General features: G+C 42.2%; 1 protein-coding gene across 1 annotated transcript in view; it reads right to left on the reverse strand.

The window, feature by feature from the left end:
- PDZD2 (PDZ domain containing 2) overlaps positions 1-25,810 on the reverse strand; it is a 225,021-nt gene that overhangs the window by 14,083 nt on the left and 185,128 nt on the right. Inside the window, exons 17-22 of the mRNA XM_018570275.1 lie at positions 23,786-24,585; positions 22,183-22,327; positions 16,266-19,248; positions 13,794-13,911; positions 4,208-4,309; positions 2,475-2,739 (exon numbers count right to left, since the gene is read on the reverse strand). Coding sequence (XP_018425777.1) covers positions 2,475-2,739; positions 4,208-4,309; positions 13,794-13,911; positions 16,266-19,248; positions 22,183-22,327; positions 23,786-24,585 — 4,413 coding nt within the window. The remainder of the gene's footprint in view (positions 1-2,474; positions 2,740-4,207; positions 4,310-13,793; positions 13,912-16,265; positions 19,249-22,182; positions 22,328-23,785; positions 24,586-25,810) is intronic.

Consider the following 25,810-nt stretch of genomic DNA (forward strand, 5'->3'; position numbering starts at 1 on the left):
TCATTTACACAGATTGTTTTATGTTTTTGCATAGATAAGTTATTTTTATGTTTATTCCTATACAAAGTTTTAGGTCGAGCGTAATACAGGAGATATTGGAATTTATTGGAAAGTGTCTACACACTTCACTAGTATAGAAATTATCACATATATATACGAGGGTGGTCCAAAAAGTTGTTATAAATACAAGGGATGATGGGCCCACCAGCCATCGCCTATAACTAAAATATAACTTTTGCATTGACCAACCTATTAACACTGCATGGAAGTCAGATAAGAGTCTTTACCCTTGGAATATAAAAATCTCACAAAGATCAGGCACTTTCCTTTCTCACTGTCTGTTATAAGCCAATCAGAAATCCCCTTACAGCCATGTATTTAGACTGACAATAACATACCATAAGTTCGGGTAACTACGCTCAGAACCCTGCTGAAGATGTGAAACAGACTAATCCGAGACTACATGTGAGGTCTGCAAAGAACACGCTACCCACTGCTACCTTCTAGATTAAATCTAATGCTAATCACTAACATATTTCATAAACATTAGGCTGAGGAAGACAAAGGCAGACCGCTATTTCAGAGATGGGAATCGGGGAATTGCTGTACAGTATGCTGAAGGTTCCCTGACTAAGGGCCCAATCACACTATGTGTTGTGCTAAAGGTTAAATCCACCAATTAGACCACGTTTCATGTTGCACCAGGGCTGGAAAAATCCCAGGAGCCAGGTAACCAATACTCCTTAAAGTGACACTAAACTCAGGACGTAAATCTTAAAAATGCATTGAAGTACCCTAACTATTAACAAAAATGTATCTTATTTGTGCATCACTCGGCTGTAGATCCTCAAATCATTTCTGAATTGGTGCTGACACTGTCCTTCCTTCTAGAGAGTGGCTACTTTTGTTCCTCATGGTCCCTGTGTGTGTTGTAAAGTAGTCACCGCTCAAAGCTCACTCCCGTGATGGACTACAATCTCACGTTTAGTTAGCTAACTTGCATTTCAGTTATAGTCCATCATAGGAGAGAGCTTGGAGCAACACACACAGGGTCCATTATAGATTCAGTGACCTCATCGCTTAGTCTCTGATCTTCTCTATGCAATGCAGGCAAACCATGGCTAGTAGGAGGTGCCAGCTGGGTACAATACATAGATTTCTGAGGATATCACAAGGAGTATGCATGTTCTCCCTGTGCTTGTGTGGGTTTTCTCTAGGTACTCCAGTTCCCTCTCACACTTTACAGACATGCTGGAAGGTTATTTGGTGCCTGTCTACATTGGCCCTGTATGCGTGTTGCAAAGGGACTTTAAATTGTAATCTCCTTGAGGGCAGAGACTGATGTGAATGTGCAGTATGTAAAGCCCTGCATACATTTCTGGTCCTATACACTGAGTGGCCAGATTATTATGACCACCTGACGTTTGTAGGCAAATTAGCTATAATTTCGCGCTGAAGTTGCTAGAGGGCCAGACCATTATAAATAGGGAAGCAGGTTGTTTACCACGACAGTAGAAGTGATTGTTTTCTGAAGATACGGGGAAACAATGCAGCAAAACAGCAGAATTCGTTAAATGTTCAAGAGCAGCTGTTGTTAAAGTGTTTAAAGACTGGACTGTCAGCCGAAAATCTGGGTCTGAACGTGCGAATTGTGGCCGTCAGCAACTAGTCAATGTTAGGGCAGAACGGAGAGTGGCAAGACTGGTACAAGACAACAGAAGGACAACAGTGCAGTGTCAGATTCCTCGCATCACCTTTCAACATCTAGTGGAGTCAAGAGGCGGCCCAGGTGACGAGGGAGCATGAAGCCAGCTTTCTGGCCAATCAGAAAGCCGATGGGTGTGTAATTACACGCTGACCAGCTTCCTGATACCGGAAGCTCAAGTATCGGGCTAGGCATCGGAATCGATACCGATACTAGTATCGGTGCATCCCTAATAATTACCAATAATAAAATAAATATCACAGCACTCTGAGCCAGTACTCCTCTCAAGAGCCCCCCGCTCTGATACAAGCAGTGGTCTGGCTCTTGGGAGGGGGTAGATGATGTTGGATGTCCTCCAGCCAGGAAATGAGGCAGGCTCTATTCAACCTGCTTCAGTTTCCAATGCACATTGTGGGAAGCTCTCAGTGTGCAATGAAATCAGAGGAAGCAAATTCAATCCAGGAGAGGAGCCGGTACAAGACTAAATGGAAGGCTGGTGTTTAGCTTCAAGCCACTAGTGTGCATTGGAGCGCATTTCTCTCCAATCACATAAAGTTCTGTCTTTAGATTAATTTGCTGTCTTTTTTGTATTATGAATGTGTAAAATGCATTTGAGAATAGCAGCGCAGAGCCTCTGCGAACCCATTAGGCTCCCAACACCAAAAAAAGAAATGAGAATGATGACTGGAGGACGTCTCCTGGAGATAATGCGAAACAAATGTGACTTTCACATGCATTATTTCCACGTGTCCTGAGCTGCACCTCCTACCTGGTTCGGTTGCCATGGAGACATCTCTTCCAGATGTGGAGTGTCGTCCTCCCGCCGCGGTGTCTGCCCGGTTTGGCTTCTCCCTGTCGCTTTCCTTTCGGATGACGATGACGGCCTCTCTGTGCAGCTTGGCTTTGTGCAGAGCGCTCAGAGCCTCGCCGTGGGGCGCCCCGTGCAGAGAGCAGCCGTTGATGGAGAGTATGCGGTCCCCTCGCTCCACGGTGACGTCTTGCGATGATGTCGACTTTGAGAAAACTCTGTGCACCTGAGAAGAGACACGATGATGATTATCACATGATAACGTTTTGGGTTTATTTCTTAAAAGGAGATCACCAACCAGAATGAAAATCACCAGCTAATAAAATATCAGGTAGTGCGCACCTAGGCCTCAGTGTCACTCAACCTGGGTAACCTCAGGACCCACATTTGTCCTTGGTCATTAAGTTGCGACCCAAGTCGCACCGTACTGGATCGCACAGCATTGCGGTACCGCACGTTCCAGTGCGGGAGATCAAACTGTGGGCAAGGGGGGGGAGGGGGGGGGTGCATTTGGGGTTGCCAATGATATTGCATGGTACAGTGCGTTAATGGCAAACACAATCTCACAGACATTTTCACACACACACTTTTTTTTTTAAAGATCCATCCTGTCTCTCTACCTTACCGAACTGGAGTGGATACTCAGCCTGGGGTCCAGTGTGGGCTGCTGTGCTGAGACGGAGCTCCATCCACACATGCATTGCTTGGACAGCTCCCTTGCGCACCCTGTAGAGGTGCCGGGAGCCAGAATGTGACATCACTCCAGTCCAGGCACCTCTACAGGGCACCCTCCATGCACTTCTCCATGGTCTCTCTCTGAAGCTATAGTCCACCAAAGAAGTGAGCTTGGAGCGGTGGCTACTATACAACACACACAGGGACCATGGGGAACAAAAGTAGCCCCCCACCAGAAGGAAGGACCGTGTCAGCACCAATTCAGAGATGATTTGAGCATCTACAGCCAAATGATGCAGAAATGTGTGAATAGTAAAAGGTACATGAATGTGTTTTTAGGATTTAACTGTGGGTGGCCAGTTATAGAAGGGCACATAGAAAATAATCTCGATAACGATAGCAGTATCCCCATGGAGTTGAATCCCTGATAGATTCACTTTAAAGCTCTAATAAATGTACTTTTATAAATGATTTAGACTTCCGTAGAAATTCACAGCATATTGGGTGTGATCTGTGACCGATGCTACAGATTTAATTAATACAATGTGCTCACTGTCAAACATCTGTCACCCGTACTCTACCCAGCCATCACAGCGATGCTAAGCATTTGGTACATTAGGGCCAAATCGTGGCCAGCTTCTGTCAGCACCATACGAATGAATGATAATGGCAGTGCTTTTATGCATACCAGATATTGCTAATGTGCATAGGCAAGCTTTTTTTTTTTTCTTGCTCGGAGTACATTGCTGTCCTGTGATTACACATAATGTTTAAAACATTTGTCGGAGTTCTGCGTGCAAGCCGTCTCCAATCAGACATATTTATTGCGTGTTTTAAACATTTGAATGCAGCTCAGTCTGTACGCAGCCGAGCAGGTGTCACTTCGGCCTTGAAGAGTAATTGGCCGTGCAGCCCGTTGCTGAAAGAGAGCTGATGGGCTGTTATGAAGGCTGTGTAATACATAATTGAGATTGAGATCCCAGCTGCTGGGCAGACACATACACCTGCATGTTACTTACAGTGACTGATTTCTGTTCCAGGTCCACTCCTCCGGCAATGCTGAAGCCCAGGCCAGCTCCCTCTTCTTTATTCAGTACCACAAAATACACGTCTTCTTTCCTCTGTTGGGATAAATGTAAATGAGATATGTCGGCTATGCAAACATTATTCACTAACACACCTTCATATGGAAAGAATCAATTCACTCAATGGAAACTCCTATCCACAGTGTTACTATGTCACCAGTTTATTTCTCCGTTACAAATAATACAGCATATTTGGCAATATGTTAAAACCATTTGCTAAGTGATGTATAATCGTAACACTTGCAAGTATTTATTACCTCTTACAGAGACCACAGTGCTTCCCCTGACAGTGCCTTCAATTGCTTTTAGAAGGACAGTGCCATCTTTGTTCAGGCATCATCCAGGGTCACCATCTACTTCCTGGACTGAGAAGCCGGATCAGAGATGACACATTCATGTAAATCCTAGTGCCCATTTAGTCTGTTCTCAAACTTCTGACAGATCAACCCCTGCTGGAGCCTCTCACCTGGAGAGTTGCTATAAAGTTATTATGTTGAAGTCTGATCACTAGGAGAGAGGAAACGGACGAAAAGCTTCCTCCTGCCTGCAGCAGACTGATGACATCATCTCAGCCGAAGGCAAAATCTGGAGCTCAGGGTTTTATTTTTTTTAAGGATGTAAAGTACAGTAGAGTTAAAAGGCCTCATTCACACACAACGCAAAGAAAAATGGTATATTGCGTATATACAAGCGTCTATGCGCGTATATACGAGCGTATGTGCCTATATGCGTGCACTATTTGCATTCCCAGAATGCATCATTCCTAATGGAAATTTTAATGAACTGTACGCGTATACACGCGCATACGCATGTTTGCGCGTATATGCGTACAGTTCAGTAAAATACGCAGAAATAAGCTGCCCGGACGCATCTCGGTTCCATTCTGTTTTTGGGCATATAAACGCTATGCAAATATATGGCTCCATACGCGGCTATGTGTATGGAGCCATTTATTTGCATATGTTGCATATGGTACAATACGCACGTACGCGCGTATACGCGCGGCAGTGTGAATGAGGCCTTAATAGAAAAATGCTGTTGGAGCTCCATGAAAAATCTGCATTTCCATGTATGTGGAGAGTAGGCAAATCAGCAGCCCATCTATGGTTGCCACCTGTCCAGAATTCACCCGGATAGTCCGGGTTTTGAATGCTGTGTCCAGGTTTCATGGCAGCAGAAACCCAGACACAAGATGCCAGGCAGATAGGCTCAACCAAAATTAAAATAGGGGCTACTGGCTCCCCACTTAAAATAGTTTGAACTGTGCTATTTACATATGAATGGGTGGCACTATTTACATATGAATAAGCCACAACTTATTCTCCCCCAAAAAGTCCACGCGTCGCTGGAGTGTTCAGGTTTTGCTTGAAAAAAAGGTGGCAACCCTAAGCCCATCTCAGAATGCAATGATCAGTTAAGAAGCTTAGAGGACTCACTGCCCAATATGAGAGCAGCACAGAGAATTTTGATGCCAGGAAAAAATGTGAAATCAGGCCCAATCAGGCAAGGAATTGTTTTTTTTCTGTGCCCTTACATATCTGAGATATCAAAACACAACTAATCTTGAGTCTGTGGTTCCACATCCTCTGCCCAGAGTTCAAAATTTCTGTAGACATTTCTCTGTGTGACACTTTCCATTGCAGAGGTACTGCAAAAAAAACCTGCTGCATAGCTGTAAAAAGGCAGAACAGGGACATAGAGACGCATTGGTATAAAAGACGTGTTAACTTCTGTATGTACACGGGAAACAAAAAGGTTGATACACCATATGGACAAACGGCGGATACCTGACCATCACACCTGTGTGTTGGTTATTCCATTCCAAAACCATGGGCAATAATATTGAGCTGGCCTTATTTGCAGAAGATATTGGAGTGTCTCTGGTGGAATTTGCGCCCATTCAGCCAAAAGAGCATTTGTGGGGTCAGGTACTGATGTTGGATGAGAAGACCTGGACTCCAATCGGTGTTCCAGTTGATGGCCTGGTGTCCACAAACTTCCAGCCATATAGTACATATAGAAAGCAATGGGACTGTAATCATTACACAGCTGAGAACTTCCATCTGTACTCTCTAAACAATGAAAACTTTCTTTTCAAAAAAGCTGCCAAAGCAAACACATAATTTGTATTCCAAATAATCCCTCAAAATCGACATACAAATGATGATGATAACCTTGTGAAATTGAGCAATTGTTTTCCAATCTGTGGCACCAGGAAACAAGATACCCTAATCCAACACTAGGTAACAAAGCAGCAGAACCACAAGGTATGTACAAACGATCGGCCTTGCAAAACGAGAAGACACACTTCAATGAAAACAACCATTAAAAATAGCATTTAATGCAAGTATAAAACCTACAAAAACATTTTAAACGTTGGACTTATACTCTGTGAACAAGTGAATGCATCCACCCAGCCCAAGGCAGTAATTATAGGACTGTCCTTTGGGTTAATCACAGTCCCACTGAACAAGAAGAAGGATATTCATCTTGACCGCTAAGCCACAGTAAAGAAAAAGCATCAAATACCACATATGTAAACCTGCCAACAAGACCGTATTTATTGCTAACAGCAACCCAACCCTGGCTATAAACCTTGAAATATTAGGAAATGAAACATGGACTATAAACCACAAATGAGACAAATTATCATCTGGTGATAAAGAAAAAAGATTTACTTGGTTGAGAAAGCCGAATCTAATGGCTATGGATTTGTCAGCAGGAAGACATGAAAGAGACCAAAATGAGAAGACATTAAATATAAACACAGAGTCCTCTACAAAGAGGGTCAACCCAGGGCCACCTTCTCATAGCCAAAGTTAAACACCTTGGTATATGCCCTCATATCCCCAGATAATAAAGTTATGTCTTTCATTTACTCTGAGAAATCGCTCACATGCCTCAAACTCAATATGACTAATGCTCAAGCAAAACGCAGATGGAAAATCCAATTATCTGCCGGCCTCATGTCTCGTCTTTTACTGTGAAGTCTTCATAACTCACAATATGTAGAGTTTCAGAAACACGTTGTGTTATTTACCACTTCACTGCAGAAAATGGGGATGGTGGTGGACCCAAGTCAGTTTTTAAAAATCTAAAGTAGAACTCTAGCTCCAGATTAAAGGACTTGGATAAAGCTGGACACTCCGTCTGATGAGGGGACCCTGAGAGTATTGCATTTTCTTTTGCTATGCTGAATGAATTCTGAAGCAGGTGGTGTGCTGACAACATACAGCATCTTCCCTATGGTATAAGGCCAAGTTGCATATACTGTAGGTGGTCATAGAGTCATTCCACCCAAAAATGGTAGTTTAGATAATAGTGAAGCACAGGCCATTTTATGGCTTCTTACATATTTTGGATAAGCCAACAGTGTGATAATTGACTTTTTTCCTGGCTCTGTACCTGCCTACCTTGGATATTTGAGTTTCCCTCTCACCTTTGTGTTTTCCAGCTACTCCTAATGCGTTCTCCATAATGTAAAATAAATTTAAGGTCCAACAGGGATGGGGGGGAGCCCCATATAATGGCCATAGCAGGTATGCAAAGACTGTTAAAGAGGCCCTGTCACCATGCACATAAAGGGCAAAGTTTCTGTTTAAAGCCCACCCAACCATCTTTCAGTCGTCTCAACTTGCTCCTTCTGTGGCCTCACTGAAGGTGCTTCCAGGTATGGGGGGCATGTGATCTACTTCCATGAAGCAATGCTTGTGCCTCATGGCCAATTGCAAGGCCAAAGCACATGAGGACGCGGTTGACGACTCCATGCCCACTGTACTACCACACCGGGTATTTTGGTAGCTGCAGCGACAGAGAACTGGAGAGATGAGTATATATGGTCAGAAGGTGGCCTTTACACAGAAACAGTCACTTTGCCTTGAATGGGAATGGTGACAGTGTTTATTTACCCTCCAGCATCTAATTAAAACTGTAAAATAACTGGGAATTACTTTTTAATAGTGTTGATGCCCTGCCCATTGAACATTTACCTATAATGTGTTTGCAGACAGAACAAATGTCCATAAAAGTCAATATCCTGTACAATTCATACATACCATACACATAACCTGATATATATTAGTAGTGGTTATTAGCAGCTGCTTATTACAGGGCAGCTCACATTTGGGGATTTGTGGTTATTTAAGTAGGCAATACTACTTTCACTAATACACGATTGTTGGAACATAGCTTGGGAGGAATTATAACCCACCAGGTCAGAACACGGCTCCCAGCACAGCCTGTTCTGGAACATGGAATCTGACCTTCTAATGCGGACCTCAAAAATGTACTTTCAGTGTATGCCAGACAGCCCTTCTCCTTGTCCAAACCATAAATGTCTCACATCAGTTTACCCAGGCCTTCCAGAAAGGCTGCGATCCATCTATAACTGGCTGCCCTGCTCCTGACTCCGCATTAGTTCTGTCTGAGGCTAACCAACCAGGAAGACAGCACAAAGGGGTATGCTCAACGTCTATATACAGAGCTCATGGAAATTCAATGTTCAGAACTTGCTGGGAAGGTCAGTATATAAGGATTGCTTAGAGTCGATGTACACGGCTAACTGGAAAGGTCAATTTACAGTTATTGGTGGCAGTCAGTGACTGACTTGTGTATATAGCTGGCGGCCTGTGACTGACTTGTGTATATAGCTTGCTCATATACACCTCCACTCATAGTTCGGTAGATCTGCCCCATAGGAGAGGAGATCAGCTCCTACAAGGCAAAGGCTGTGCTGTCTAACATTATGTTGTAAAAGGAGGCTACAAAACTACATATTTCTCTCCCGTTGCAAGTTCCGGTGTATATACACAGGCATTTGTTTGCATCAAAACTGCTTTTCTTAACAAGCAAGTCAACGGAAAATGCAAACTCAGCTCAAAGTAGCTCAGAAAGAGGTCAGCCATCTCAAATGCAGATGAAAAAGCATGCCGACTTTGCCCACAACATGGTCCCTGAACTGGTTGTATTTTTGTGATTTCTAACATCTGTTTATTGAAATAAAATAATAATTAGGCAGGTTTTATAATATATAGTTGCCCTCTTCTCTATTTTAACATTAGAGGATAACTATGAGGCTAGGTTCACACCTAGGAGATCCATGACCATGCGGCAATCGTGCACAAAATCGTCAAGGAGTCGCCCACCACAGCCGATCGCGCTGGCGGTGCCATTATTTTTTAATGGCACCTCAGTTACGGCGGGAGGATTGCACGGTTTCCTGCCGCGATTCCACCCGTGCAATTGAACATGATCGTGGCTAAAAAAGCTGCGTGTCGTGTGTCACAAAAAAAGCTACTTGTACCTTTTTTTTAGTGATTGCCGCACGGATGTAACCCCATTGAAATCAATGGCGCCGCGCAGCAGTGTCCCGGGTGTTGCTCAGGTCTGAACCTAGCCTGAGCTAACAGTCTCTAAAAGCTACTACCCTGTCCACTATTAACAATAAGAACTAACGCAAGATGTCTTCCAGCTCCTATCTGTGGATAACCCAAAGTTGTATATATCGCTCTCAGCTATGGGGCTCCATAATTTGATGGTATTATGTACACTCTGGAGGGTGTGGGTTATCACCATGAGCACCGGCATTTGACAAGGCAGCAACCATCAGACCTCATTGGCTCTTGCACCTCCTAGACCAGTCATGATCAAGTTGCTAAATACAAAGGGCTGCACAATAGCCAAGTTTTTGAAAATGTTTGATTATTATCTACAATGGAACAAATAGGATATTAAAAGAAAAAATGTTCTTAAATAGATGTTCACACACACAGTGCTGGCTGTTGAATTTCCACACCGGTCAATGTCAGTCACCACTAGGGCACACAGAAAACAATTAATTTCCCTTTACTTCCTGCGCAATAGATACAACAGGAAGTGAGCGGAAATCCCTCCAAAGGGAAGAAAAACCCTGTCAGCAATCTTCCAATGGGGACACTAGTTTTGATGTCAGCAAGGAAACCAGAATTAGTATCTCCATTGGAAGATTTTCATCTATTCCTGTTCTGATGACAAGCCAAATTTTGGGATTTTCTTTTACTTTCACTATTAGGGATAACGGTTACCAGGATAGATAGGGTCAATCTGCCTAACGGGGACACAGACAGCAATGAAATGAAAGTGTTCTAATCCCTCGCCATTCCATCCAAAACTAAAGAAAAACAAGTTTTGGCTTCAGTTGCAATTTAAGTGTACCCAACAACTATATTAGCAATTTAAAGCATATTTCTGGGAAGAATTTTTCCTAATCCTACCCCCCTACTGCAAGGGTTAATGGTTAAATGCTCGTTTTTGTCTAGGTGCGAAAAGAAAAAAAAAGTTATACTCGCCCGATCATCGTAGCCGGCTTGCTCTTAGGCTGGTCTCTGGAGCCTCTCTTCCCCGCCACTGCAGTAGTCTAAGATCCCGTAAATCATCACGTTCTATACACAATGAGGGGAATTTATCAAAACTGGAGCAGACAAAATCTGGAGCAGCTGCGCATGGCAACCAATCAGCTTCTCTCTCCAGTTTGTTCAGTTCAGATTTTAATATGAGAGGAAGAAGCTCATTGGTTCCTATGCACAGCTGATCCAGATTTTGCCTGCTCCAGTTTTGATAAATCCCCTTCAGTGTACGCTGAGAAACATTCCAATGCGGCAACGTGGGAGTAGAAAGGCTTCAGTGATCAGAGGAGCAGGGAGCCGGCTCAGCGGTTCTGGTGAGTATAACTTTTTAATTCCTAGACAAAAACAAGCACTTGAAACTTGCAGTGCAGGAATACAAGGGTTAAGAACATTTTTTCCCAGAGTTCTTCTTTAATTGAACAATGAACAGTCAAACTTGTACCTATGTTAAGTCATGAGAGGTTCTCTTTAATATGACGTCTCCTTACCACAACAGCACTGAGCCGTAGCCGCCTTTCCTCAATTATCTGCCCGCTAACAAATACCAGAACTATCAAATCTCTTGGCAGCTTCACAGATCAACAGATTTCTTAACATTAAACAGGCCAAATAAATTGTGAAATCCTTTACCACCCAGTTATCTCCAAGACCTCTAGTCAGCGGACACTAAACCTTCCAGACAAACTCACCCCAAAAAGGATTTATGTAATCTGCAATGTGCTGCAAGAAGGTTCTCCCGACCACAAGAGTCAGAAACGGTAAAAACACACTGAACAAACAGACGATATACGGAACCTCAAGTATGCATGAAAACATTAACAAGATCCTACGCGGGGGCAGCGCAACGACAGGCAGAAAAGGATTTGGTTCCCACAGGCGGCTTCCTGTGTAGTATGATTCCAAGGGCTTATTAAGAAATGTAATATTATTTTCATCAGTCTAGAATGTACAAAGGAAAACAGGAGGTCTGACTAAAGCTGAACAAGCCGCATCATGCCCCGTCCTTTCCGCCCGCACGTGACGGGGAGAAATGGTGCCATTGTAAGCTTCTAGTGAATGTTTGAAGCTAAATTGTGGCTGTGTGAAGAATTAGTAATAAATGTATCCCTAGATACAAGGGGCCTATTTATAAAGGGGCAATGAGGACAGTGTGCTGCTTTTTTTCTTTGTGCAGCTTTCAACTTAGTAATCATTTATTTAATTGTTGCCATTTATTATATTGTCATTCACTATGAGGCTCCATTCACCCCAGGGCGGAAGTGCTTCAGCGCGGTCTCCACGCAATTTTTGAAAGGGCATTTTTAATCACATGCCAGCGCTGTAATTACAAATGTCCAAAAACGCTCTCTGATCAGCGCATTTCAATTGAAATCTATATGTGCGAAAAAAGTAGCTCAGGGAGCATTTTGGGGCGGCAGGCGGCTCGGATTGCGTGGAGACGTGCGCTCCACGCAGGTCCCCATAGGAATGTATGGGATTGTTCATGTTGGTGGTTCAGCGCAGACAAATCCGTGCGACCGAACCGCCCTGGTGTGAACGGGGCCTTAGGTCAATGAATGCCACCCCAATGCACAACACTGTGAATCTTACATTAGCTTGCGGTAGCGCACAGGTATGAATGGGTATGCACCAAAACCAGTTTTTCGGTATCGAATATCGATATTTTTTTTCAGTACTCGCCGATACCCAATACTGATACAGGCATCCGTGGGCCTGGCTTCCCTATTTTTGAATAGCATAGGGAATGGGTCAGAACCCCAGTCAGGTGCGTTTGCTGGGTGTGGGACACAATAGCAATTAAAACAATTTGCATTAGAAGGGTGAGAAGAAACTAGAGTTCCCCAACATTTTCCCCGAAGTGCACAGACAGCAAAGACAAAAGAAACTGCCAGGGGCTACAATTGCTTTGTAGTACAATTGTACAAATTCCTTTTTTAGTTTTGGGTAGGGGAAGAAAGAGTTAAATAAACCATCTCCTTTTTTTTATTATTTTACCGCACAGATTTCCAAAGGCCCTTTGTTAGTGGGGCGCATGAACACCTTAATGGTGGCACCATATAAATCCAATAGTGAAAAAAGCCAGCACGCCAAACTGATGATCCAGATAGCAAACTTTACTGAGATCCTGTATCGGCAGCAAGGAACCATAGAAGTTCCGAGAACACACTGGCCCCTTTATCAATACCTTGCTCTTTGCTGTCACCTTGATAAAGAGAGTCGCTGTGAATTATTAGCAAAAATGATTGGACAGGAGTTCTAACTCTTCTCTATCCAAAGCAAAGAAAAAAAATGCTTAAAGTGACATTAAACCCTCAGATTTTTTTACATAAAACAATACTGTAATGTGTGCCTTACTGTAATCCATGGTTACTTTCAAGCAACCTAATAGTTCGAGCCGACGTGCGACAATTAATCCGTCGTCTCTATAGATTGTGAAGTGAGTGAACGCATACTGTCGCTCGCTCATTTCCCAATCATCTCCCTGCAGAGAGCCGGGTCTGTCAGTCACCGCTCCCCGCAGGGATTCCCCCCTCCCCGCTCCGATCCTCTAGCGCGGACTGGTGGAACGGACGGGGGAGGGGTCGGGCACAGCTGGCCCTGCCTGCAGATAGGCAGAGCCAGCTGTCACTCACGCAGCTGGTTGGATCTCGACAGCATTGTCGGGATCTGTCTCGGCTGTGGCACTCTCAGTATATACCGAGCTTTGGGTCACGGGAGGATGCTAGTATATGTCCTCCCATGACCTTAAAGAGAACTATGGGATAAGAAGGTTACCCCATAGTTCTCTTTCAAAATACACAAACATTTTTGCATAAGTTAAAGGTTAGATACACTAACAGAACCTTGTTATTGTTTTACTTGTTTTTGGCCCAGGCATCTCCATACTGAGAACTATAGCTCCTCTCAGTGAAAACTGTCAGGGTTTTATTAGTGTCAATAGGGAGATTCTTCTTCACTTCCTGTATTCAGCTTCACTCATTTCAAATCTATAAGTAAAAAAAAAAAAGGTTTTGGCTGGAGTTCTACTTGAACTTCTAGAGTTTGCGAGGAGCCAAGAGTTTCTACGCAGGTTTATAAGAAGAAACTTCAAATGTCAGTTCACCACCGAAAATGTGTAACAAATATATAACACTCACCTCCACTTGTGCTTTTGCTTCCTGAATCAGAGTAATGATATCTGATTTGGATGCCACAGAAGTCAAAACAGCCTGCAGCTTTTGCTGGTCTCTGGTGGAGACGATAAGCTGGTCCAAGCTAAACACAGACAATTAAACAGAGTTAGAATCTGGCAAAAAATTCACAGAATATTTCCTATCCTTCAGATAAGATTCACCTGGATCTAATGTGTACAAATGATGAGGATATATGCAATATGATCCAGGAAAACAAATGTCCACTGGTTATTTTTAACACCGGCCTAAAAAACTAGAATCTCCTTCTTCCAATCCATGCTTTTGTGATTCCATTATTGTACTTATTTGAACTTGTTCTGCTGTCTACAAAACATAATCAGTGTTTTTTTTTCTTTTATTCGAAAGATCCTTCTAATTAGGGAGGGATGAGCCAGACAAAAAACACAATGTGTAGTTGATAGTTAATATAATATAATATTGTTGATGCAATCAAGCTTTTAAGGTCATACTTGACGCAGGTTGGTCTAAACCCTTGGTTCTCAACTGGTGGGTTGTGACCCAAAAGTGGGTCGCGACCCCGTGTTCAGTGGGTCACCACATGCCTTCCGCTTTTCTAGGTGAGATGCTCCTCATCCTCCCCCTAGCGCAGCACTGTCAGTTCTCACATTGAGCAGCCATCCAAAATATGCTCCCCGCTGCCGAATGTCAGCTTGAGGTGGGATGGGGCAATGGCTGCGAGGGAGCTCCATCCATATGTGCATTGCTCTCACGTGTCCTGTAAAGGTGCCGGGACCGGAGTGACGTCACATTCTGGCTCCTGGCAACTATACAGTGTACGCAAGAGAGCTGTACAAGCAATGCACGTATGGATGAAGCTCCATCACAGCACAGCAGCCCACACTGGATCCCAGGCTGAGGATCCACTCCAGTTCTTGTAAGATACGGAGATCTTAAAAAGAGAACAAAAAGTTTATTTTTTGGGGATGGTGTATGTGTGTGTGAGAATGTCTGTGAGTGTATGAGATTGTGTTTGTGGTTGTGTATTATGTCAGTGTTTCTGAGGGCCCATTCACACTAGTACAGTGTGCACAGTCCCGTGTGATTAATGCACCTTACCACACAATTGCACCAACCGCCCCTTCTGGTGCAGGAGGTGCATTGCATTGCCATTCATTTGAATGGCACCCCAAACGCACCTCCAACCCACAGTTTGATTGCCTGCACCAGAACGCACAGTACCGCAATGTTGTGCGTTCCAGTGCAGTGCGCTTTGGGTCACAACTTAATGACAAATTTGGGTCCTGAGGTTACACAGGTTGAGAAACACTGTTCTAAACCCAAGGAACCAAAAGAGAACTGAAAAGAAGAGGTTCAATTACTGCAAATTTACAACTGGTCCAAAGAAAGCAGAGATGGCCTCCAAAATTTAGACTCTCTTGAGACCCAAATCGGTTAGAGAATATTTAAAGCAAAGCTGAAACAATGCTTCTTTCTTGGTCATTTCAGAAAATATTCTCACACTATAATGACCTCACTTTATGCCCAGTTCACACCTAGGTGTTTTGTCGCAGCCGATTCAACAAAACGCTCAACCCCAGGAATCCCATTCTGTTCTATGGCCCTTGTTCACACCTTTGCGTTTTGTCGCATGCCTAAAAATGCCTGTCGCGCAAAATAGTACATGAGCTACTTTCGGGCAGATTTCAGCATGTTTTGTCCCTATAGACTCGATAGAAAACACTTGAAAACGCTCATTGCGATTATTTTTGAACGTGTTGTCTATTCACATGAATGGGCCAAAGTCTGCTCACAAAAAAGCGAGACTTAACATATGTGCTCAAATCGTGTGCAGAAAACCTCTCACAACAAAATGTGCGTAATAGGTGTCGCTTAGGTGTGAATGCAGCCTAAAGTCTATTTCCCTTTTTGCAGCCAGATTGGGATAACACCTATCTTATACATGTTTCTCATTCACACAGAATAACCTAAAAAATTACATTCCTGCTTGAACAAAACCTGCTCATTTATGAAATGTTCTCGGTAGCGAATTTCCCTCTCATATGAGAGTTGTAAACTAGATTTAAACACTTTGGCCACCAATCAGCATCTCTCTTCAGTTTGCTCAGGTAAGATTTGAAAATGAGACAGAGAAGCTGATTGGTTGCCGTGCAAATCTGCTCCAGATGTTGTCTGCTACAGTTTTTATAAATTCCCCCCTATCTGTCCTAACAAAGGGTCAACAGCAAGATTTTGAAACATTACAGAGTTACATACATAGTATTTGAGGTTGAATAAAGACACAAGTCCATCAAGTTCAACCTTTGTGTGTCTGTGAAGCATTGTATATTAATGAAGGGGAGCTCAGTCTGTCTCTACAGTTTAAGGGCTCATGTGGACAGGAGATGTCAAATGTTGCTTTTTGCATTCAAGAGCAGCACTACAATTATATAGGAATAAGAAAATGCAGTCACTCACCTTACTGACCATGACTTTCTGACAAGTTCCCCATTTTGTGTTCCATCTCCATCATATGCGAACCCAGATATGCCATTTTCTTTAGCGCTCATATGAGTGCCATTGGGTGAAGATACACTGTCGGCTCCTACAGTCTTTTTGGGTGTAATCTCCAGTTCTGTTTTATATTGTGGCGCTTTAGACTCTAGAGAGAAATCCTCAGTGCAAAGCTTATCAAGATCCGGCATGCTTAGCGCTCTCAGTTCCCGTAATTTGGAACGGGATAAGGATGGCCTTATGTGGCTCGGCGTTGTCCTGGTTTTCCTGACCTGGACCCCATGCACAGAATTTTCTTCTTTCTCAGTCCTAGTTGACTCATGGACTGGATTATCCTTTACAGAGTCTACTGAGATCTTTTCGGTACATGTTAAGGCCACACTTGGAGATTTTGTTATTTGTGTTTCTAAGGACACTTTACTTTGGTTATCACAACAGGAGCTCAAGCTGCGTCTTAACACTTTTGAATCCTCACTGGACTGAGTATGCGAGGGCAAGGAACCTGAAGATCTCCGAGTTAAGGGAGGTTTACAAGAAAAAGGAGTGTTATTTATTTCAATGACCTTCATGACACTTTTATCAAAATTTACTAGATTCTCGAATGACTTAATCCTCTGCTTTACAGTTAAAGAAGATAAAGTTTCATGAGGCAAATTAAGTTCATAATAATAATTCCTTTTAATAGTCCTTAGCATGTCATTCCTTACAGAGCCCCTTTCATTGATATGTTGATTATCCTCATTTGTTTTGGAAAGGAAGTCATCCATGCTTTGATAGGATACTGACAAACTAATAGGGTCATCCAAAGCACTACCCTTTCTATGATGAACATTGTTATTGGCAGCATTGGGAAGATGAGCTGGCATTGAATACGTTCTTGTCACTGTCTTAGATCCGCTAGGTGGTTTCTCTACAAGGGAGGCATCTTCTTTGAGCTTTGGGGATTTGTAAACAATAGCAAAGTTGTCATATATAGTATATTCTGTTTTACTTCGGCTTTCACTCTTAAAGTTTGTATTGTTTATAGAGGATAGTGAAGGAGACAATTTTACTTCCATGAATGTACGTTGAATATCATTATTGTCTATTTGCTCTTCATGATTATGGAGAGAAGCCAAACTGCGGGTTTCATTCGTGGGCACTGTGTTGCCAACAGGAAGCACACTTAGGTCTCTTGATTTGCTATCAACATCACTTTTTCTGCTGGAGCACTTGCCATCGTCTGCGATCTGGTGGCATGCAACTTTGTCTCTAGTGTCAAAGCTTTCGTCCATATCTACAGATGACTCGATCTCTTGATTGCTTTCATCTGGACTTATTTTTGTTCTGTTATTAGGCAATTTTTCATTGCTAACAAGCCTTGGCTTGGGACTAACCAATGAACTGGTATCAATCTTAGCTTGGGACAGTATAGTTTTATGTGCAGCTCTTCTGTTGCTCAAATCTCTGGGAGAAGGTGGCCCGTCCATTATGGTGGACCTCTTAGGTAGAAGTTTGGGAGAAGGCTGTGTGGTGGATTTTTTATACTCACTGCTTTCTGTTTTAGTAATAGATGATTTAGAAACATCAGTACCTGGCCTATTCTTACTTTTAATAGTAAGCCCCTTTAGCTTTGGCCCTGGCTTAGGCATCTGAGTGCTTAGCATATCTAGGGTACTATTCAATGCCCTCTTTGCATCTTGTAGCTTTGAACCCGCAACATTTACCTTGGATCTTTCCACAACAGAGGTTTTTGTTGTAGAACTTTTTATAGTTTTGGTTTCTGTTTTTGCAAGTCCATTTTTCTCATCTGATGGGAAGGTCTGGTGATTTGTACTTCGTACTGGTCCACCAAGAGGTTCCTTGGAACAGATTTCAGCCCTAACATCAGTATTCAGTAATCCTTTAGTACAACTAGTTTGACTAGACAGAACTTCTGCTTGAACTTCAGCATCTGCCTGACTGGTAGCATTAAGGTCCATAGTATCATTATCAACGCATAGAGATGACTTGGCTTCTGTATGAACACATGTAGTCACTGGTGAACCTTTTTTTAAATAGTCTTTCACATTTAAATTAACTTGTTCAAGAGTTTTCTGATAATCTTTTTTATGTGAAACTTCTAAACGGGTTACGATTCCAGAAGTTTCTTCACATTCTGGACCTGCACAGGAACCAAAGTTCAGCTGCCTGTATTCACTATTAACTGGCTCAGATTGGTAAGAATGTGTAGCTCTCTGCATTTCAACATCGTCCTTTTTGCTAGCACAACAGATTTCTATTGGCTCTTCCTCTGAATCTGTAGTTGCCTGCGTTTCAGACACAAAAGACTGGTTTTGAAGGGATGAAATCATATCACTTGTAGAATCTGATGGGATTTCCAGTAAAGACTCACTGTCAGAGTCTTCCACTGTTCCATACATGGAGTTTGAAAGTTCAAAAGAGCTACTTTCAAACTGTTCAGACAGCGAAAAGTCCTCTGTGTTGAAGCTGCTAAAATTTCTACAGTAACTACTCAAGAGGTTTTTATTTACAGCAACTGTATTCTCAATAGGAATAGCATCCAAAATGGAAAACCCAAGAGGACCAGCAGTATCTACAGCTTGGTGGGCAAAGCTCGTGCTGTTGCTGGGCAATATATTAGCATGTGATTCAGGTTTAGCATATGCCGCTTGTTCAGAAAATCTCTTAGGTTCCATATTTCGGGTCTGGCCTAGCTCACTTATAAAATCATCAATGTTAGTCACAGGACTACCACCACAATGTCCAGGTGAATAACAAACATTGGATTCTCCTTTTTTGTCTACTATGGGATAAATTGATGAAGAAGCCAAATCATTATCAGTAGGACAAGACTGATGAAGGGGAGTATTGCAATGGTCTTTCTCCACTGACGTTTCTTGTAGATGGTCTTCCCTGGTTGTTTCTGACCCCGATGTCATAATAATGTGAGACAAGCGATCAACAGCTGTAATCAAATAAAAAGACTTATGAGCAATCCTAGAAATGAGGAGCTATATCTATACACTACTGAGATGTACTTTCTGTGAGTAGGAAAAGGGCTATCAGAATTTTCTCCGGGGGACCTGAGATGTCAACTTCTGGAATCACAGAACGGAACTAAGTAGCCTGGACTGATTCATATATTAAGATCTACACAATTCTGTACATCTATATTATATATGCAGTTCTCATTCTCCCAACTGGACATTCTACCCAAAGTTGAAATATCATTTATGGTTGGATGTGGACTTTAAAATTACCCTTTTCATCCAGGGCAATGTAAATGGTCACATTTCTCCCCCCTCTACACACACAGGATCATATACTCAACCTTTCACACTCTCAAACTACTCAGGTCTGTGGCAATATAATCAGCTTTAAATCTGATATCTGTGCTCCAGCAAGGGACATTTAAAATCCACAGACAAGATTGAACAACCTCAAACTAGAACACAACCAACTTGAGCAGGTCAAGTCTAATAAACACAACTTGTAGCAGGATCATAAAACCTGCTTAGCCCCTGATCTGCATTGCCTATTAACAAGCCTGGTTGTAAATTGCAAAATGGTTATTATAAACAGCATTTAGTAGAGGCTGGAAAGAAAGGGCTTGTTAAAAGCCATTCTAACACTCTCCATAAAGCCACAGTCTAATGGAATGAGTTTGTATAACCGTCTGGTATGCGATAACACAATACACTTCTGTGAATCTGGGGTTTGAATCACAGAGTTAGGTTTAATTCACTTTGCAAAAAAGTGTGTTATTGTGGAGCTATGTTAATAAGTGTTTACATAAATGTATAAGAGAATTACAATTAGTTAAATACCAAACATGCCCAAGCTATAATGCTCAGGAGGCAGATGAGACACATGTCATCAAGGAGAATAGACAATAGAGCAATATCATGTTTGAGATCTATTAAATTGTGATTTCATTATTTTTAATACGTCGGTTGTCGTACTGTAAGAGATGGTCATCTGGAAGTATACTGACAGCTCTACTTTAGCATCAGTTTTGGTGGTAAAATGAGAGCTGTCAGAATGCTGAGCTGCTTCTCGAGTGTGAGACCCTTGGCGCGGTGCTTACATAGGAAAAAGGGTAAACAAAAGAGGCATCTTTATCACTGTATATGCAGCTTTTACTGCACTGTAGTGATAAAATTGAAGGGTTTAATTAAGTTTTTGTTTCTTATGTCTATTGTGCCTTTGTATTGATATTTATTTCTTTTCTCATATTTTCTCATGATTATCCTCTAAAAACTATTTCTGCTCAAAAAGAGGCACCATTCTCTATGAAGAAATAACATAAAATTTGCAGAAACAAAATTCCAAAGACAACACAAAACCCTTCAAAGTTACAACAATGAGACTATTTCATTATGGTGGGAGAGAAAAAGCTGGAAAATCTGAGTTCCAGCCACATAATCTCACGTTTTTTGACACAAGTTTCCACTGCTGAAAAAGATCTGAGGAATACCAAACTTTTATTCCAAATATTTTTACTCTGATTTGATGAGCCAAACGCAGTATTATTCGAAAATGTATTCAAATTCTCTTAACACTTCATATTCTAGACGCTGCAGGTAATGTGTTTTTAATAGGAGCAACGTAGTTGCTCAAAGTGACTCACGCAAGACATTGAAATATGGAATCTTCCTTTATTGACCCCTGGAAATTGCAATTTGTTTGGCTCTAGCTGAAAAACTTTTATTGTTCCTTATCTCTATACTTCACAGACTCAGAGCAGTGAAAACAAAGCATCAGCAGGAGAGCCAGAAAACTAGCATTTTAAAAAATGGCAATGAATGGCAGCCTTCATTGTTTTATCATGACAATGGGATTCCCATAATTTTGCCTTCCTCATTGACTCCAATGCATTAATGCCTAGATGCCAAGACCAGATTTAGCAGCGTTTGTAGGCGTTGATTAACTTGACGATAACGCTATTACTGATTTCCCTACCCAAATATTTCAAAAATTTTGAAAATAAAACCATTTTCTTTTTTAATAAGAGAAAAAGAAAGGACACCAGCAGCTGTTATTATCACCAACAAAGCCATGTGATCACATATCACAGCCACATCATACATCAGATTTACATAATGTCTTAACATTTAATGCCATACTGATTCATGGCAACGCCCTGTCTACAGAATACTGGACAATGTACTGGTGTATACCCACATTTTCTATGCCCACTCTAATTCTTCCCTACTTTCACCCACCCTCCTTCCCCTCTCGTCATTTTCCTTCACTTCCACTCATGTACACCATGCTCTTCTCTGGCCATTCTCCTCCACATCTACCCATGGTACTCTCTGCTCTCTGTCCATTTTCTTACACTTCCCAGGTTATTCTCCTACACTTCCACTCATGTCCACTCTGCTCTCTGGCCATCCTCCTACTTTTCCACCATGTTCAGTCTCCTCTCTAGTCATTCTTCTATACCTCTACCCATACACAGTCTCCTCTCTGCTCATTCTCCTACACTTCCACCCAAGTACGTGCACTCTGTTCATTGGCCATCCTTCTTCACACCCAACCATGCTCAGTCTCCTCTCTGGTCATTCTCCTACACTTCCATCCATGCTCACTCTCCTCTCTGGTCATTCTCCTACACTTCCACCCAAGTGTGTACACTCTGTTCTTTGGCCATTCTCCTCCACACCCAACCATGCCCACTCTGCTCTCTGGTCATTCTCCTACACTTCAACCCATGCCCACTCTCATCTCTGGGCATTCTTGCACTTCCTCCCATGGCTTTTTTTCCCCTCCGTTTTCACCCATGCCCCCTTCCCTTCACCCTATAATCATGCTCTCTCACTTCCATCCAGCAGTATTTATCTCTTTGAGAAAAAAAAAATAATTTATAACATTGATCAACTTATACGTGTTTTACCTGAAACGGGTTTCTGGACCTCTAAGGTTACAGCTGAAGGTAAAGACTGGACGTAATCATAGGTTTCCTTGTAAGACATGTCTCTAACTTGGATCCCGTTTATTGAGAGGATTTCATCTCCAGGAGCTAACTTTCCCACAGATTCCTGGCAATGATGAAAGAATAACAGTGACATGATAGCTGTGATAAAAACGACGCTTTAGTTTTTATAAATTATAGAGATTATTTTGACATTTATCTATAAGTATAGTACACTTAGTATAAAGTATTCGAAAGTATATTTGCATACGTTGACATGCCTATTTCTATATTTCGGTTAAATAGAGATAAACTGCGCTAGGAATCAATTAACACTCTAAGAGCAGCTTTGCTTAATACAGGGGTAGCCAAACTCCGGCCCTCCAGCTGTGGTGAAACTACAAATCCCATGATGCATCTCTCTTCGGGAGTCATGTCTGTGGCTGTGAGAATCTTGCAATGCATCATGGGATTTGTAGTTCCACCACAGCTGGAGGGCCGGAGTTTGGCTACCCCTGGATTAATAGGTGAGTACACCCAAAAAAAGAGGAAAGAAAAATAGCACTGTGCTTCAACAAACTCAAAATATATTCCCAAAATGGGAATACATTTTGATTAAATGTTCACATTTTAAGAATAGCGCAGTGCTATTTTTCTTTTTTCTATATTGAAACAATCATCCCTCTAGTGCACACTTGCAAGTGTGCCCTTTAGCTGCACTTTGTGTCACACAGTGCAGCCAGCATCCTTGCTAGATCACTGCCAAGTGAAAATCAATTATAGGGTAGTCCATTTCAGTGAAGGTCTACTGACAGAACACAGTCCATTAGGGATAAAAGGAGCAGTAACAAGCATATATGACTGACCCACTATATCATTACACCTATCACAGACTGTTGGACATCCCATTTTAAAACCATGAGTATTAATAAGGTGTTGACCTTTCCCCCACCCCGCTTTTGCAGATATAACAGCCTTTATTCTTCTGGAAAGGATTTCCTCAAGATCTTGGAGTGTGTGTGTGTGTGTGGGAATTTGTGCCCATTCAGCCAAAGGAGAATTGTGTGGTAAGGTAATCGTGTTGGATGACAATACCTGACTTGCAGGCACAGTTCCAATTCATCCTAAAGGTGTTCAATATGATTGAGGTCAGGGCTCTGCGCAGGTCATTTGAGTTCCTCCGAAACAACAAGTTCCTCCGAAGTGCACAGTTGTCTAAAATGTCTTAGTATGCTGTAGCATAAACAGTAGCCTTGACTTGCATCACCGGAACTCAATAATTTAAAGGGGTGTGCACATTTGTAAGGCATGCTGGTTAGGTGCCACAAACCTTATATATTATATGTAAAATAATATATAATAAGAATGTTCTTTGTGCCTCAAACCTTCTGAAATTAGAACAGCCTGTAACGCCATAACAAAACTAATCAAAATCAAACCCTAGAAAGTACAAAGCATATAATGAATGGGTCCTAATTTAAAGAAATTGATAAATGGGTCTTTATGTGATTAGGGTAATGGCCAAAGGGGCGCATACGGTTTCCAAAGAACAACAAATGTAAAAAATGAACACATTTAGCCTTACCTTGCCCGTTTCTCCTTGTGGTCTTATACCAGTTATTAAAACTCTGACAGGAGATTGTTTGATTTCCAAATCTAATCCAACAGACTCATATTCACTGCATATCAGCTCAACAGTCTCAGTGTTGCATCGTCCCAACATCTCCGCCCCTTCTGATTTCTTCCCGACTAGATTTGTTTTTGAGCCCTTTGCAGAGGACCTGTTGTCTTCATTTTTATGTTTGGAGGCATTAGGACTTTCATTACTCAGCATGCTCTTAACTCGGGTTACAGCTTTGTGTTCAAGCTTGGGAGACCTCTTGCTTTCAGACTGTCCTTCCAGTGGATCTTTTATTCCTAAAGTACTTGGATGATTCTCAGGTCTAGTAGTGTATTCAAAAGATTTAATGGCAATAAACGGCGAGTCCACCATATGTTCCACTGAGCTGTATTCAGATTCCACCGAGCTAACACACAAAGAGGCCCCAGCTTCACCAAGAATACTTCTCGGCAGGTCGTCAGGTGGAACTTCTTCATCGACATCCAGGGAAGGAGTTGTCATAACAATTCCAGAATCCTCATCCCCGTTCTTCTTTCTAGGATCACAGAAATGCCTCTCCTCCTTTTTGCCAAAATCATCCTCTTCGCTGGCATCATCATCATCATAGCAGACAATCCTCCTCTGCCGCTGAAGAGGGCTTCTTATGGACAGTGGACTTCCATCAACGCTGGACTGCTGAAAGGCTACATGTTTTTCAGAAGTATGAGCAATGCCATTTCTCTGAGCGAAACAAACAGAAGTCTGTGCTTTTGTAGGCCCGTTTTCTTTAAATAAAAGGGAAAAATATATAAAAATAGGCATGAGAAAAATAAAACAAAACATTTTAAACCTTAAAATGTTTACTTGAATTCAGGAGCTACTGATGGCCAGAGACAGGAACGTTGTAGACAACCATAACATAGATTAAAACATTTTTTATAGCCATGATCCATTACTATCCCAAAACCTCTGTGTTTGCAGATGTCCTAGCACAGTTTTTTTTACCTTGTTCCTGTAGCGAGAAACAGCTTCTATTACTCCGTTAGGTCATCACCAGGCTTGTTAGGTTCTTACAAGGCCAGTTTCTGGGGGCTTAGATCCTACTTACATAGGCATGCTGCCAGAACTTTATCATCCAAGAGCCCTTTCCCAAAACACAGAGTGTGGGCAAGCTCTTGTGAGTCAAGTACTCACCACTGTATGTGGATAACGACAAAAAGGAGTGGGAATAGGTGGAGATTTGCAGTCCAGCAGAAGTGAACTGGGCAAGGCTGACACTGGTAGGGATTTCCTTCCAGCAGACGTTATGTATTGTCACCTCAAATAGGAAGTTAGAAACGCCTGTGATTTCTGGCAGATCAACAGGTATTTTTCTGTACAATAAGTCCCCTACATACAAACATTCAAGTTACAAACTTTCAAAAATACGAACACGCATTTGCATGTCCAATTATGTTAAGTTAGTTCACATGTCTGGCATACATTGTCATGTGTGTGTGCTTTTGTGCACTTTATTTCAAGCACAGGATGTCTAGAAGCAAGTGTAAAAGCAGCAGTGATGTAGCTGGGCACCTAGGCTAATTTTGTTGGACTCACAAACAAATTGGACTTAAGAACGTGCTCTCGGAACGGAACCCATTCATAAATAGGGGACTTACTGTACTTGCATCATTTTCAATAAAGTAAAATCTAATGCTAGAATGAGTTGCAGGAAGTAGCGCACTGGCTGCACTATGTGCAGATCTGCTTTTTAGATGAACAGGCCACCAAACAAGAGAAAGGCAACATGGCTTCATGTTTACTGAACCATAAAGGGTTTCTGGCACTTCTAACCGTCCCCTGCACACACCTCCACCTACATTCCTCATGCTGAATTTAGCCAAAAGGGCCCAGAGGTTGCAAGAAGGCAGAAACCGTGTAAGGGAAAAGCCATACTATGTATACAATTTAAGGCTTGGTGCTGTCCCTTACCAATACTGCGAGGGCCACAACAGTAAATACAGCCCTGTG

Source organism: Nanorana parkeri, unplaced genomic scaffold, assembly GCF_000935625.1.
Source record: "Nanorana parkeri isolate BGI_ZX_2015 unplaced genomic scaffold, ASM93562v1 scaffold38, whole genome shotgun sequence".
NCBI lineage: Eukaryota > Metazoa > Chordata > Amphibia > Anura > Dicroglossidae > Nanorana > Nanorana parkeri.